Raw genomic sequence first — 14,495 nt, 5'->3', positions numbered from 1 at the left:
TTTTTTTTTTTCTTTTCTTCAGCGTCTTATTCAAGTCGTGACACCCCTTACATTGACTGATAACCCCGGATGAAAAGTAGCCACTTTCAGCGAGCTACGTTACACGGATAACAGCTTTCATCAGATGGGAATGTGTTTTGGAGGCATTTATAGACAAAAAGTTTTCCAGATCTGAAGTTAGCCTCACATTCCACTGATAATTAACAGTCGACTTGACAGCTCCCTCCTACGTAGTAGATAGCTGTGTCTATTTGCATGTGTGTGTGTGTGTGAGGCACCTCCTACATAATATATATCCCCTGACGGTTCTTTATTTCTGGGGGCCATCAGGGTTTATGGGAATCAGATGTGTGGGCGACTACTGATTGTCTTCAGCAGCATTCCACATGCACAGGAATCATTAAAAAGTCTCATCTTTTTGATTCTAACACCCATTGTTTGTTTTTTTCCAGTGCTATATTTGCTATAGGCTGATATAAGAGATGAGTTCTGCATTTTGATATTTCTGAGCGTTTATCAAAAAGCTGACATTTCTGGATTTAGCCATTTGAGGAAGAGCTGAACAGATCAAACCTACAGAAGAAAATGTGAAGGTCTGAACTGAAAGGTTTCAGAGTTACCTGATCAGTTTGATCTCATCGTCACATGGACCATCCAGAATTTTCTTTGGTTAAAAAAAACACAATAACTACAGTAGGGACTGCTTTGTTAGCGAAGTTTACTTTCCTGATGCCATCGGAGTCAAACAGGGAGCTCCACCTGGTGTTTTTGTTCTTAAATTCTTGCTCTGGCGTGGATTTGAAAGCTTTCAGTTGCAAGTTTGCATTTAGCTGCATAATTTTATCATTCCCTGAAGAATGGAGCAGTTATTATATATGTGCAGTTACTGACAAAACATACTGTAAGAGTTGCATACTACTGATTTACAGTTTGCATTGATTTTTTGGGGATGAGCAATACTCCTACACAGAAATGATGTAGCATGTTTTAACAGCTAAATATGCTGTGTTGTACATAGTATAGCTAAACTCCAACCAATCTTGAGTAAAATGAATTTACAAACTATTTTTCAATTTTTTTTAAGATAATGTAATGCAATATATTCATTTTAATTACTAACTTTTCAGTTTTATGTTAACTTATACAGGCAATATATGCTAATTTTATAATTAACAAAATTTAATTACATAACATCCACACAATTAAGATTCATAAAGAGCAGGGTAAAAGCATGCACTGTTAAAAAAGTCACTGTAGAATATACAGTAACTTAATGGCAGCAGGGTTCCAGCCAATTGCTGTAATTTTTTACAGTAAAAAAAATTACAGTAACTTTAATTTTTTTACAATAGCCATACTATAATTTTATTAGTTTTACTGTAATTTCATTGTAGTTATAATGTAGATTTGTTAGTCTTACTGTAATTCTATTACAGTCTTACTGTAAATGTTTTACACAACTGAAAATGTAATAAACGAGGCTGTCAAAAACACTTTATTCACACCAATGTTCACTAAACCATTTTCAAAGCTGAAGTCTGATGTACAAAGTAATTTTGAAATTTAGCAGAAAATGGCAACTTAAATAAAATATTCCACACTCATTTTTTTCTATTATAGCTTGTGTCTGTGTGTGATAGATGCACTGAGAGAGTTTCACTGAACAAGACTTTAAGCTGATCACAAGCACGTTTGCAAGCACTCAAAGACACAGTAGCCCCCCCCTCCCCCCTTATGCATCCTCTAAGGACGCCTTTCCTTCCTCCTCCACTCTTCAAATTTAACTGTACAGCACAGATCTCCCAGCAAAACACCACTTCAGTTTGATCTTCCAAATGAGCACCAACAAGTGAGTGGGATGCACATAAGAAAAAAACCCCGAGGAGGGTAATTCGCAGAGGGACTGAGCAAATAGCCGAGGGAGACGGAGAGAAAAAGGAGGGAGGAGAGGAGAGAGTGGCAGCTGACCGTGTCGAGGAGCGAAACGACATTGAAGGACAGTTGAATATTCGTCGTGAAGGGAAACCTACAGCCCTGTTGCCGGAGTGTGTGGGATTGCTGTCAGAAGCATCGCGAAATCAGTCCGAGACACACACGCACACACACGTTTGCGTGGCTATCTTGTGGGGACTTTCCATTGACTTCCATTAATTTCTACAGCCTAAACCTTATCCTAAACCTACCTATTGCATACCTAACCCTAACCCCATTCAGTGCAGTTCATTTGTGCATTAAAAGTTGTGCAGTTAATCCCCACAACGTAGTATGTGTCAGGAAAATGGTCATTTATTACACAAGGTATTACAAACGCACACACATACATACCTGAAAATTTGGGTCAAACAGTGAGCTGCAACAAACTAACCATTTTGGAGCGTTTTGTTGCGGTGGATGGGGCAAAAGACCAACAGCACCATCTGTGATCCGATCCCATCACTTTGCATTACAGAGAAAGCCTCACCAACAGGCTAAACATCACAGCAGATCAGACAGTGCTGGTAGAAGCTGCGGGTTCCCCAGACCGCTGTCCTGGGGACGGATGTTCACACTGATAACTCAACTGCATAAGCAGAGATTCTTTCCTATGTGGTGAGATGGAGGTAACGGAGGCTTTTACAGAAAATGTAACTTTATATTACAAAAGAAAAGCTTGTACTGCTGTCCTCTTGTTTTTCTATGATCAGATTTTGATGGACGTCACAGTAGAATGTTTTATTTTTATTTATTTTTTGTATTTTTTCTCTTAGGATAACATGGAACCGTGCAGATCTATAAAGTGATTTCTGATACTTTTGTTGAATCGAAAAATCTGAAAAGTGTGGCCTGCTGCTTATCTATTCAGCTCTCTTTACTGTAATACCCCTAAGTAAAATTTAATTGTGTGTGTAATTCATGTAATCATATAATAAGGCTTCTGTTGAAAGAAAATACATTTTTGGCCTTCATCCAAACTGCTAGATGTGGTAGAAATCCTGGGCCAAACATAGTGGTGGCAGCATCATGCTTAGCAGCAGCATCAGGCTTTTGAGGTGTGCCTTTCTCATTTTCTAAAAAAACCCCACACATTCTGGTTGAATGAAAATAATTTTCATGCAAATAATTTTGGGTTTAAATTTGATATCAAATGATTTAAATCCAAGGAGACTTATGTGGTAGAATGGCCTAGTCAAATTTCAGACCTAAAAGTCCTGAAGTGTCTATCGCGGTAAACTCTGAAACAACTTTTTTATTTATTTATTTCTGTATTTAGACTAATTAAATACTAGTCTAAATACAGGCTACTTCACGCTGGAGTAGTACTCCAGACTGAAAAAAAAATCCTCTCTGTGCTTTTTATTATGCAACACATAGAAGCATGTAAATATTCACAAAAGTCTGGCTGTATCGGCTGCTGAACTTTTAGGGCCACCATAAATAGACAAGTAGAGATCAGAGGTCTTTGAAGGCCAAAAGAGAGAACTGCAATCAGACTTGCATGTGTCCCCCCACCTCCAAGACTAAGAGCACAAAATGACATTTGACAGCAGCCCCCCCGGTGGGTATCTTCATGTCAGCTTGAAAAAAATCCTCTTGGATGATTAGGAGGTCACATCAGGCCTCACATCCACATGCGACCACTCCTGTTCCATCTGCACAAATCAAACCGTTTCTTGAGTTTGGCTGCAGGACAGAGAAGGAGTCATCGTCTTCAGCCAGACACGCAGCCATGTCTGCTTGTCGGTCTTTTTATCTGACGACCTTCAGGATTCGGGTTTGGGTTTTCATTTATATGATTTGTGCTATTTTATTTATTTTTTACAAATTTTTTTACTGCTCATCAAGACTCTGTATTTCTTTCTTCTCTGTTTACCTTCTATTGGACTCGAATTTCTGATTCTGGGCTTTATTTTCCTTTTCAGCGTCCCTAAGATGACTTCTAAACATGTTAGCTGTTTAACTTTTCAAATAAATTGGTAACACTTGTTATACATATATGCTGTTTATTTACAGTAACTACAAAATGTATAAATTCTGTCTTGCTAAAGTATTTGCCCCTCTGGAACTTGTTCACTCTGTGTCACATTGCAACCAGGACTTTGAATTTATGTTATTGGGATGGTTTTCAAATTTTTTTTACAAATTCATTTTAATAATTTGTATTCAAAATAAAATTCAGAGCAACATTCAGTAGTACTCCAGTTTGTAAAGAGAGTCCAGCTGAACTCTCAGAGGTTTGCAAACATCAACATGAAATAACCTAAATTCTTTTGGTATGTACTGTGTGTACATTTGTCAACTAGAAAAGGGTTTTTCTTTCCAGACGTGACTCCACTTTTTTAAATAGGGCTTTTAATTTGCATAATTTGCAGTGCCTAACCTTTGGAATCTTCCCCTTTTTTCCATCTTTATCTTTCTCGTTTCTTCCCCACCCCTCCAGGCCCAGCCATGGGCTCCATACTCCCCCATGAAGTTCTGGGTCAGCCATAGGATCATCGGGTGGGTTCCTTGCCATCACAGCAGTGTGGTTGTACTCCGCCAGTCTAGCCAGCAGATGTTTCACCACCTCTGGACGAACCTCGGCGAGGTCGAACCTCTTGTACGGGTCAGCGCTGACGTTGAACAGCCACACCGACTTCCCCAGCCTGTTGCGCCGCTTCTCAAGCTTCTGCCACCGTTCCGGGCCGACTGGAAGAGCCTGCGGTGGTATCCAGTCTCCATCACCCACATTTCCTGTCAGAAGCTTCCAGTCACCCACCCTTAGTGCGGCTCTCACAGCTGTGTCCCAGATCCCGAAGCCATTGAGTTCCAGCGCCTTGTCGTAGGGCTCCCCGGGTTTCCTGGACACAGGGTCAATGTTTAAAAGGATTTCTGTGCGGGGGCAAGGCAAACCTTCGCTGATGCTAGCCCAGACATTATGGCCATCCATGTTGTGGGGGGATTGCAGGGTCCCTGCAAGCCAGAGTAATGTGGGATACCAGTCAGAAACATGGATTAGGGCTCTGCTTACGATCCCCTTCCTCTTCAAAAGGGGACTATGGACAAACCCCACCGCCCGAATGCCTCCTTCCCAATAGGTCCCCTTCCCTCCTCTCAGTGGCCAGTTGCTCCCGCCTGAGAGCGGCTGTCCTCCGTTATCGGATGAGTAGATCAAGACGGAGTTTTGATAGAGACCGCTAGTCTTCAGCTCTTTGACAAGCTCTGCAATCCCCTCATCCAAGCAGCTAAGCATGGCTGCGTAGTGACGCCTTTGACGATTGCTCTGCGCATCATAGTGGTGCAGAAAAAGGTCTGGTGCCTGCAGAGGAGTGTGTGCAGCCTGCAGCGACAGGTAGAGGAAGAGTGGCCTTTGGGAATTGTGGCTCTGCAAAATCTTCTTGACTCTGGATTGAAAAACAGAACTTTGTAAGATTCAAACAAGCTTCAGTTTGTTCAGTGTGACATGCTGGAGGGACTATGTTTGGGAACACCTTGGGATGTCTGGGTCTCCCTGCTTAGGTTCTCTCCCAACAAATAAGTGGAATTAATTTGTATATGTTCCCTCTATTCTTGCTATTCCTAACTAAAATCTTGCAGTGTTAGTTTTCTTCAGAAATGGAAAGAGTTTGGGACAACTGCTAAACTACCAAGACATACAGCAGAGAAGTAACCTAGACTCCATTGGTAGCTCTAGAGGAGTTGTAGAGACCTGCTGCTCAGGTGGGGAAATACGTTTCCCATATTTCAACGATTTGTTGCTTTAACTAATCGTTGATTACTCAAAAAGGCATGGCCATAATAAAGACCTGAAAGTTGTAAGAGGTCCTATTGGTGAGCCAGATTACATGAAAAGTATATTAGCGCTGCACCTTCACCGGAACATACCGTCCCCACCTTAAAACATGGTAGTAGCAGTATCATGCAGTGGTGATCTTCAAGAAGATGAAACCGGTTGCTATCAATCACTATCAAAGATTTTAGAAACTATTAAACATTTTTGTCCCACTTAGCAATTTTACACTACTTTTTGACACAAAATATCAACATATTTTTTGTTACTTTCCTAAACTAATGGCCACCTCGTTCTTATTTAGACAAAAAAAAAAATCACTTGTTTTGTCTTTTGGCTCTTATTTTAGGAAGGTGATGATTTGTGGTTGTAATAGTAATAAGTTAAAAAAATAAAGGTTTGGATGCTTTTGCATGACATTGTGTTAGAGGCATGGATGCATGTTAGAGGCATCCATAACACAGTGGATGCTTTTGCATGACATTGTGTTATGCTTTGCTTCCTCTTTATGGATAATTCTGTTTATTCCTCGCCTTTCAATGTAGAGCAGCGTAGAGTAGTTCCCTCTCATCTCCCAGGCGGGTCTGTTCCCATCATGCAAGTCAAATCCACAAGCTTCAGCCCCATCGCAGCTCCGATAGGAGAAGTGGTCGCCACTGCCCGTCAGGGTTCCCAGGAAGCTCTGAAATCCGCGCCGTGTGGGCAGGCAGTTTGGCCTGGAGAATCCCAGGTGCCATTTCCCAACCATGTGCGTGGCATATCCAGCCTCAGCCAGGCGCTCGGGCAGAGTGGGCATGTCTGGGGGCAAACAGAGCGGCTGACGCGGTCGGATGATCGAATGCTGTAGTCCAGTGTGAATTTGGTAACTGCAACCACCAGAAACACTACATTAGATTGTTTTAAACCAAGATAAAACTGCTTTTAAGGTGATTTACTTACTAAACTAACTTACTTGTAAGTTAGTTTAGTCTTATTTCAAGTGTACTGAAATATTTACACTAGAAACGTGACCAAAAATACTAAGTAAGATTTTGTGCTTTTGCAGGCACTATTGTCCTTTCCCTGTTATGAGTAATATATATTGACAAAAAGCCTTCTGGTGCTAAGTTAAAAGTAATCAGATGATAACAAGTAGAAGCCTACCGTCCTGTCATGAGCTGACTGCGAGAAGGAGAGCAGATAGGCTGGACGTAATAATTTTCCAGCTTGACGCCCTCTGCTGCGAGCTGGTCCAGAGCAGGAGTGTGGATGTCAGAGCCGTGATAGCCAGTGTCTCCGTAGCCCTGGTCGTCCACCATGATGAAGATCAGGTGAGGGGTCTTCGACTGTCCAATGCCTTCTGTGCTCACTTTGCCATCATGCTCACACAAGCAGCCAAGACCACTCAGTAAGATTACACCTGTCCAAAAGAGAAGCACAGAGCAGAATGCCTTCCTCATGCTCTCAAATAGTCTGATATTCTCTCAGTGTTTTATGTTATTCAGCAAAGATAACTCCTGCTGTTAAATACATCTTAAATGACCTGTATATCCCGAAAGTTCATCCAGTATACTTCTTTGTGAATTCAGGATGAGCCAGAGGGGCTTTTATGGAGGCTGCTGCAGTGGGTGGTGCAAAACTGTCTTTGTGAGCTGAGAAGCTGGCAGAGGTCAATGTTTGGGAAAGGAAGACTTACTTTCTTTCATCAACTCGCAACATTCCTATGGAGGGTTTCAGGTGCCTCATAAGGATAAGTCTGGAAAGTAGAATTTTTCCTGTGGAAATCTACTTTACAGTACGCTGTAAACTGTGTGTAGATGTTCGGGCATTTAAAATCATAATAAAAATCCTATTATATTCGCAACAGTATGATAAATTGACAATAATCAAGAAAATTTTTTTCAGATACAATGGCTTTTCAAAAACATAAGTAGTTAAGTCATGTCCTTTCACCCCCTTACATTACTTCTTGCAATTCCTCATTCCCCATAACAATTCAAGTACACGTTCTAAAAATAAAGCTGGTGAAGTCCAACTTTGACGAACAATCTCAATAGAAAAAAAAAAGTACGGTGCTAGAGGTTTATGGTCTTTTCAGCTGTTTGCTCAGTTTCTGTTGCACTCGAAAAATGGCAGTTTGCAACGACGTAGGAGGTCAAGTTGAGATCAGGGAGACCCAAAAATATTTCGAGGCTACTTGTAGGACTGCCAGGCAAGCAAATCAGAATTCATATTTGACTGCCAAAGATCCACAGAGGACTGAGTTGTTCTGAGTAGCAAAAAAACATCTACAAATCTTATCATAGTCTGAATACAGCACAGAGGAATCTGTTCTGCACCATCAAAATTCAGCTTTAAAAGTCTGAAAATAAACATTTGTTGGAGTTGAACAATAATAAAAAACAACAGCAACAAAAAAACAACAACAAAAAGGTCATTTTAAGCATAAAGGGGTGATATATGTAGCTACTATCTTCCTGACAGTAGGTTTTGGTGTCTTCATTTAGCATAAATCCGGATTAGTTGGTCCAGCAGCTGAAGCTAACAGCTAGCCTTAGAAGAACCAAGATCAAAGTGGGCATCTAAGTCTTAAAACAACTCCTGTCTCAAAATGTCTCGTAAAAGCAAATGTTTTATTGACCTTTATACTATTTACACAGAGGTCACTAATTATTTACGCAAGAAAGAAAGCTAGAGGTGTTGCACTGCCACTGAGCTTCATGTGTGAATCACAGCATTGTGAAGATTAATGTCTGCCACAAAGGCACTGCACACGGCGAATGGCGAAGTATAAATATTTTTCACTCTTAGTTGTCTTAACATTACTAAAATCTGCTGAAAGGGGGTCCTCTGCTCTGAGGATTCATTCTCTTTTCTACAGGAAATTGAATTATTACTTACCTTTTCATTAGTTTTGCTGACTGGAAACACTACATATACCATCCATGGCACATGTTGGTGTCAGGAACATAATTAATGGCACTGCTTTCTGCCTCCATTTCATGTATGAATTATTATTACATTTGGTGTAAATACCCTTTAAATGCAAACAGGATTAGTGGTTCAAATGAATGCTCACATAAATATCTATATGTCTAAGTCCTCTTTGGTCACGGCTAGTCTCAGACTAGCCATTAGTTTCGGCTTCCAGAACAAATTAATCTGGATTTGGACAAAATAAAGATATCAATAGAGTTAGAGACTATGGGTGAGAAAAGTCCTTTAAACAAAATCTTCTTTAAAAATCCAAAAACTATCCCATTAAGTTATGTTTGAAATAAAGTTTATGTTTCCAGATTCACCACAAACCTACATCAACAATGTCACCGTTTTTGTAGACCGTGAAGAGAAGATATTTTAACCATTTTTTCCAACAATCAAAATTATTAGCATAACAACTAACAATTTTCACTGGGTCTTTCTTTCATTGTATTCAGGGCTGCCATTCCCACTAAAGAGACACATTTAACATGCCCAATTTAACTTCCCGCACTGCACATTTCAAATTATTGCCCACATCCATAATGAAAATCAAATAATCTCTGTCATTTACCTTTTTTTTTTTACCTTGTGGCTTTGTTCTACAAAATTAATAGAGTTACCTGATCAGAACTGCCGCCTACACTGTATGGGTCACTGAAACCTATCAGGAGAACATCAGGCATTGTGATGGGAATATGCATCGACCACTGGGCTCTTAGCCCTCACCTCACCGCCATCTTCTTCCCATTATGCTCAGAGGAAATCAATGCCTCGGATGCGAGTCCATTTCCTTCGCTGGAGAAGCAAGCAAACTCGTGTTGCCTAGCCCTGTGGGAAATTTCACAGGCCTTTTCTCCCCAAAGTGCGAGTGGGAGATCGGGAAAGGCGACGATACGTAAGACTGGGAGATGGTGGGAAATGAGAGCAAACAAGAGAGGAATACAGGGCATTAGAGGCACGACAAAAACAAGATGAAAGCTGGAAATGCAGACATATTAGGGATCAGAAAAGCTTTACTGTTCATGACAAGTGAATGCAACGTAAAAAAAAAAAAAAAGACACAAACACCCATACAGCAAGGATGGATGTTGGGGTTTCGGGGTTTAGCCATCAGTGTACCTAAGGGAAATGTAGGGAGACGTGAACCACCAGGAGAGTGCAGGATTGGCGAGTGTTAAAAATGGAAAGTGACAAAAGTCTTCTTGAGGTGTACACCAAGGGATTGTACTTTTTCAACAACTGCCTGAGCTGAGAAGGTAGAAAAAAATATACATGGTCATCTCTGTGTTTTCTGTTCTGTGGAGTCGGGTTTTTAAAGCTCATAGTGATGATCGATTGTGCCAGAGATAAAGCATTTCATTTTTCTACTTTTAAAGCACCTTTCACATCGGTCAAATAAAAAAAAGAAAAAACAAAAAAGAATAACGGCAGACTCGTAAAAGTTTTTGTTCTTCTGGATCACAGCACAGAGGAGGCCTTCATTTTATGAATTCAAGATCAACAGCAGTGTGTGTTTGTAGGTTTGTGTTTGTTTGTGGGTTTCCGTAAAGCCAGCACGGCAGAGTGGAAGTGTGTGATTTATTCATGACAACGAATGAATGAGTCACTCAGAGGCTGCAGTAAAGGTGAGCAAGGACGTTTGTGCCTTTTTGTGACTGAACTGAAGCTTTTTTTTTTAGCCAAATTCCAACATGAGAGGGATTTTTGGAGTCTTAGTGAATCCTACATTCACTGTAAGCTGATCCTTAATACAGAGAAGAACAGTAGTCAGTTAACGCAGCAAAAGCAATATCGTCTTATGGATATTTACAGGTTACATTGCCTTTCAGTAGTACTTATATCCATTGAATATTTTACATTGGTCACATTAAAACCACAAACTTGGTGGGTTTTATTCTTTCAGCAAATAAAAATCTACAGAGTTGTATCCGTTTGTTTTCCCAAGTTGCCTCTAACATGTCTTTATTTCGTTTTTCCTCCTTCTTACCCACAACATGGTGGTGTCACCGCTATGTTTCGCTACGACAGTGGGGTTTTCAGAATGATGTACAGCCTTATTTTCCCCTCACACATAGTTGTTTTTTGTTGTTGCCAGTAACAAAAGAGGAATCTTCCGCATATTTGCTGTGTCCTCTCTAAAAGGCTCATGTAACTTTTCACAACTTTCTGCATGGGTCTTCCTAACTCTTTCATTAAGGCCAGATTTGTGGAGTGGACATTGAGTATTAGCTACTCCCACCTGAGTTGTGGGTGTGTGCAGCTCCTCCAGAGTTACATCTCAGTTGTTTCTCTGATTAATGTTCTCCTCCCCTGCCCGGCCAGTTTAGTTCATGTTTCTTTTCTGATGCTCTCCAACAAACCTCAGAGAGTATCTGAAACCTGTGATATAACTGTCAGCAGGTTTAATTTTGCTTAAAATTGTTTGAAATTAAATTGTACTTAAATTTCTGCTCCCGCCATTTTTATATATTGTGTAATCTAAGGCTTACTGATGGTTGAGGTCAAATTTGTCTTCTCTCAGACGGACAGCAGAGCCTGACGGATCGCATAGACACCCATCAGACTTGGAGGTGACACTGACAGAGACCTTAGCCCGGCTTCTCCTCAAATACTTGAGGATCATCTTCCAGCCAGCAGAAACTCTATCCACTCCTTATTCTCCTCGCTTCACTCTGTGATGGATTGACAGAGATGAGGCCGAGCGGGTGAGAGGACCGCTCACGCCGTAGTGGCCACTGCTAAACTTTGCAGAAACTTTTTCTCCCACTTTGTCACAGCGGCTTCACGGTCAGGTTATTTCATCTCACCAGACGTCTCCCGTCAGCAGCATCATGCTGGCTTAGATGCAATGAAAACAACGTCACGAATCGCAAGTGCTTGTGTATTTTTTTTTTTACCGATAGCGGAGAGACACCAAGGGGATTTCACAAAGTACTGCAAGCACTTGTGTTAACCAAAACCAAAACATTTGGCTTTTGTTAACTGAAACCAAAACACCTGTTTTTGTTAAAATTACAAAATTTGAACAAAACCATGAAAATATATTTTTGTTTCACAGTATAGCATGATGTCCAGCTAATACTTTATTTTGTCTGACCAACTGAGTTTGGGTTGCTTTCTAATCTAGCTGCTGCTCTAATCCTCACATATCAAATTAAATTGTGATTTTCCTTCTACTTCACAATCACCACATTTTGTTGGCCTATAACATTTAATTTTCTTAAAGTACATTGAAATTTGAGTGTTGGAAGTTTAAACCATATTTCACAAAGCAATGTACTCTGGTGGGTTCTAATTCAAAAGCTTACATTTAGAGTTAGAACCCTGAGTACAGATTCAGTTTGACTTCAAGGCATGAATGAGTTGTTTATAAGTCAAATATTTTCTTGTTAAAAAAATACACTTGCATGCTATTAGTTCAATCAGTGAGTACACACAAAAAAATGCTGGGTTTAAAAGAATCCAACCTGTTTCCCAGAGCTGGATCGAATTTGAACAAACGCAACGCTGGGTAGTTTGTCCCAGAATATTATTGGGTTATAGAAACTACCCAGAGGTTGGGTTAGATTGACGATTGCTTAAAGCTAAAATGACGCAAAAATGTGTTGAAACTCAAAACCCATGACAAGGGTTATTATACCACAGTATTTAGTTTTTTAAAGTTTTTTTAAAAATTCTTTCTCCTTTTCTCCTTGTGAAGTCTCTTAATACGCCAACTCATCAGCTATAAATGGTAAATACACTAAATCAATTGCCTATTTTTAAATAACCTTATTCTTACCTGAGTGGAAATACCTTTGTCACTCGTCATCCCCAGATTACAGTTTCATTAACAATGTGAGGCATCTCTGGACTGTTTGCAACCATTTCCCCCCCTCCAACCCTTGCCCTCGTACTGACTTTTCTTTTGTTTGATGTTTCCAGTTTGCCTCCCTGTCATATGTTGAACTCGTGACCCTGGTTTGTGTCCAGATTGACCTGCATCCCTCCCAGGACTCCCACTGCCCAGAGAGCGAAGTGTTCACGTAGCACCTGCTGCTTGAGACAGACACTGAGCCAGGTGGCCGCCGAAAACCTGTGTATGCTGCCACCGGTGAGTCAGGCGGACATGCTTGCATGCTCATCTGAGCTCACACACAAAAACAACAATTGGGACCATCTGTCTGAGAAATATGTTGCACAAGAGATCGCTCTGAACAAGCCCAGATTGGTCGAAGGCAAAACCAGGTCAATGTTTTTTCTTCAGTGTGTCACAATCTTTGGGTGTTTGCACGTTGGTTCTCAATTTAGGTCCTTTTTTTTTTTACTGGTGTGTCTCGGTATTGGTTAATTTATTTGTGTTGAAAAGTAATTGTCTTTTTCTGTGTTATTGTTTGGACTCCTATATCAGTATCAACCTTTGGTTTTTGATTAGTTTGATCTTCTGTTTTCAGTTTCTTATGTGTCCATTATTTCACCTTTCTTAGTACCAAGCTTAGCGTCTTCTGCAGTTCTACTTTATTCATTGATTATACTCACTTGATCCCACAATCACATCTCCACAGGATATAGGCGTCTTGGTTTCATTCATTTACTGCTGGATTCTTCTATTAGTTCCTTCTCTCATGTTCTGTAAGTTTATTCAGTTTCATCACTAAATTCAATTCCTATCATGCGTCTGGCTCTGTCCTGCTCCCATTTGGGTTGAAACATGACATTAATTCGGCTGTGCTGCACCTGAAATGATTATTTCAACCTCCTATCTGAGGGTTTATGACTAATAAGCTGTTGTAATCAGGGTAGGCAGTCGTATGTATTTACTAATGACCTGTGGCCATGACAGGAAACCTCTCATGTAGCTCCACAGTATCATCTTTGCTGTCATAATCACACCAGCAAAAACCCTTTGGGACATTAAAGATTCAGTAAATTAATAACTCACTTAAGGAGAAAGAAAAGCTACACACAATACTGTGGGAAGCTTATTTGGATTTCATGTATGCTAATGAGTGAAGCTCACATTTTTGAGAACTTGAAACTGAATAGTACAGTTTTTTTTACAAGCTGAACTTCCTAAATGTGGATAAAGCAAATATCTACACTGCAGTTTTTAGGTGTAAGCATGGGGCTTTTGTGAAAAACAAGCAGCGGATTCCCCCCCCCCCCCGTAGACACAGTGTGTGCTGGGTGACTTTTGAGTTTTAGTGTGTTTACATGCAGGCAGTGTTAGCAGTCTTTTAGAGGACCCAAATTGGTCATTTAGACCTATGGCTTTAAGCTTGACTAGATTCAAGTACGTAAAAGTAGTAACTGAAAAATGAAACAACAACCCTAAAAACTAATAGATTATACTAAAAGTTTATTGTAGCCTGAATTTATATGTTATGTAAATACAGTGAAGATCATAAGCTGCAGCTACATTTTGTTACATTTCTACACCTTCCCTCACATTATCCTACAGGTATGAAAAACCTTTCCAAAGCCTCCAACAAGTTTTCTTCTAGAATGTCCCTTCATTTAAAATCTAATAAAAGATGCAGAAGGAATGCTGAAAGTACTGTATGATAAATAACCATATCATTCAGAAGTAAGCAGAGGAACATGAGCTGACGAGTAGTTATTCTGTTCTTGACCAGTAGGGGGAGTAGGAGGACGAAGTGGGTTTTATTGTTGTTTTTTTCAGCTTAATACTGAAAATTGTGGCGCTTTTTGGTGAATTCATACAACAACAAAAAAACATCTGTTGTCATGCAGTTCTCTTATGTGTGGTCTGAAAACAAAAAGCAAACAGACTACGACTAGCGGACTG

At 40.2% G+C, this 14,495-nt stretch overlaps 1 protein-coding gene across 1 annotated transcript; it reads right to left on the bottom strand.

Annotated features, from left to right (window-relative positions):
• Positions 1 to 3,058: 3,058 nt before the first annotated feature.
• On the bottom strand, positions 3,059 to 7,835 carry LOC114137539 (arylsulfatase I). The gene is made up of 3 exons (XM_028006186.1): positions 6,890 to 7,835; positions 6,280 to 6,612; positions 3,059 to 5,360 (listed from the first exon to the last, which is right to left on the bottom strand). The coding sequence occupies exons 1-3, from the start codon at positions 7,183 to 7,185 to the stop codon at positions 4,277 to 4,279; spliced, it is 1,713 nt and encodes a 570-aa protein (XP_027861987.1). The 5' UTR covers positions 7,186 to 7,835; the 3' UTR covers positions 3,059 to 4,276.
• Between the last annotated feature and the right edge of the window lie 6,660 nt (positions 7,836 to 14,495).

The sequence above is a fragment of the Xiphophorus couchianus genome, chromosome 22, assembly GCF_001444195.1.
Source record: "Xiphophorus couchianus chromosome 22, X_couchianus-1.0, whole genome shotgun sequence".
NCBI classification, from domain to species: domain Eukaryota; kingdom Metazoa; phylum Chordata; class Actinopteri; order Cyprinodontiformes; family Poeciliidae; genus Xiphophorus; species Xiphophorus couchianus.
This window is presented reverse-complemented; position numbering and strand designations above follow the sequence as displayed.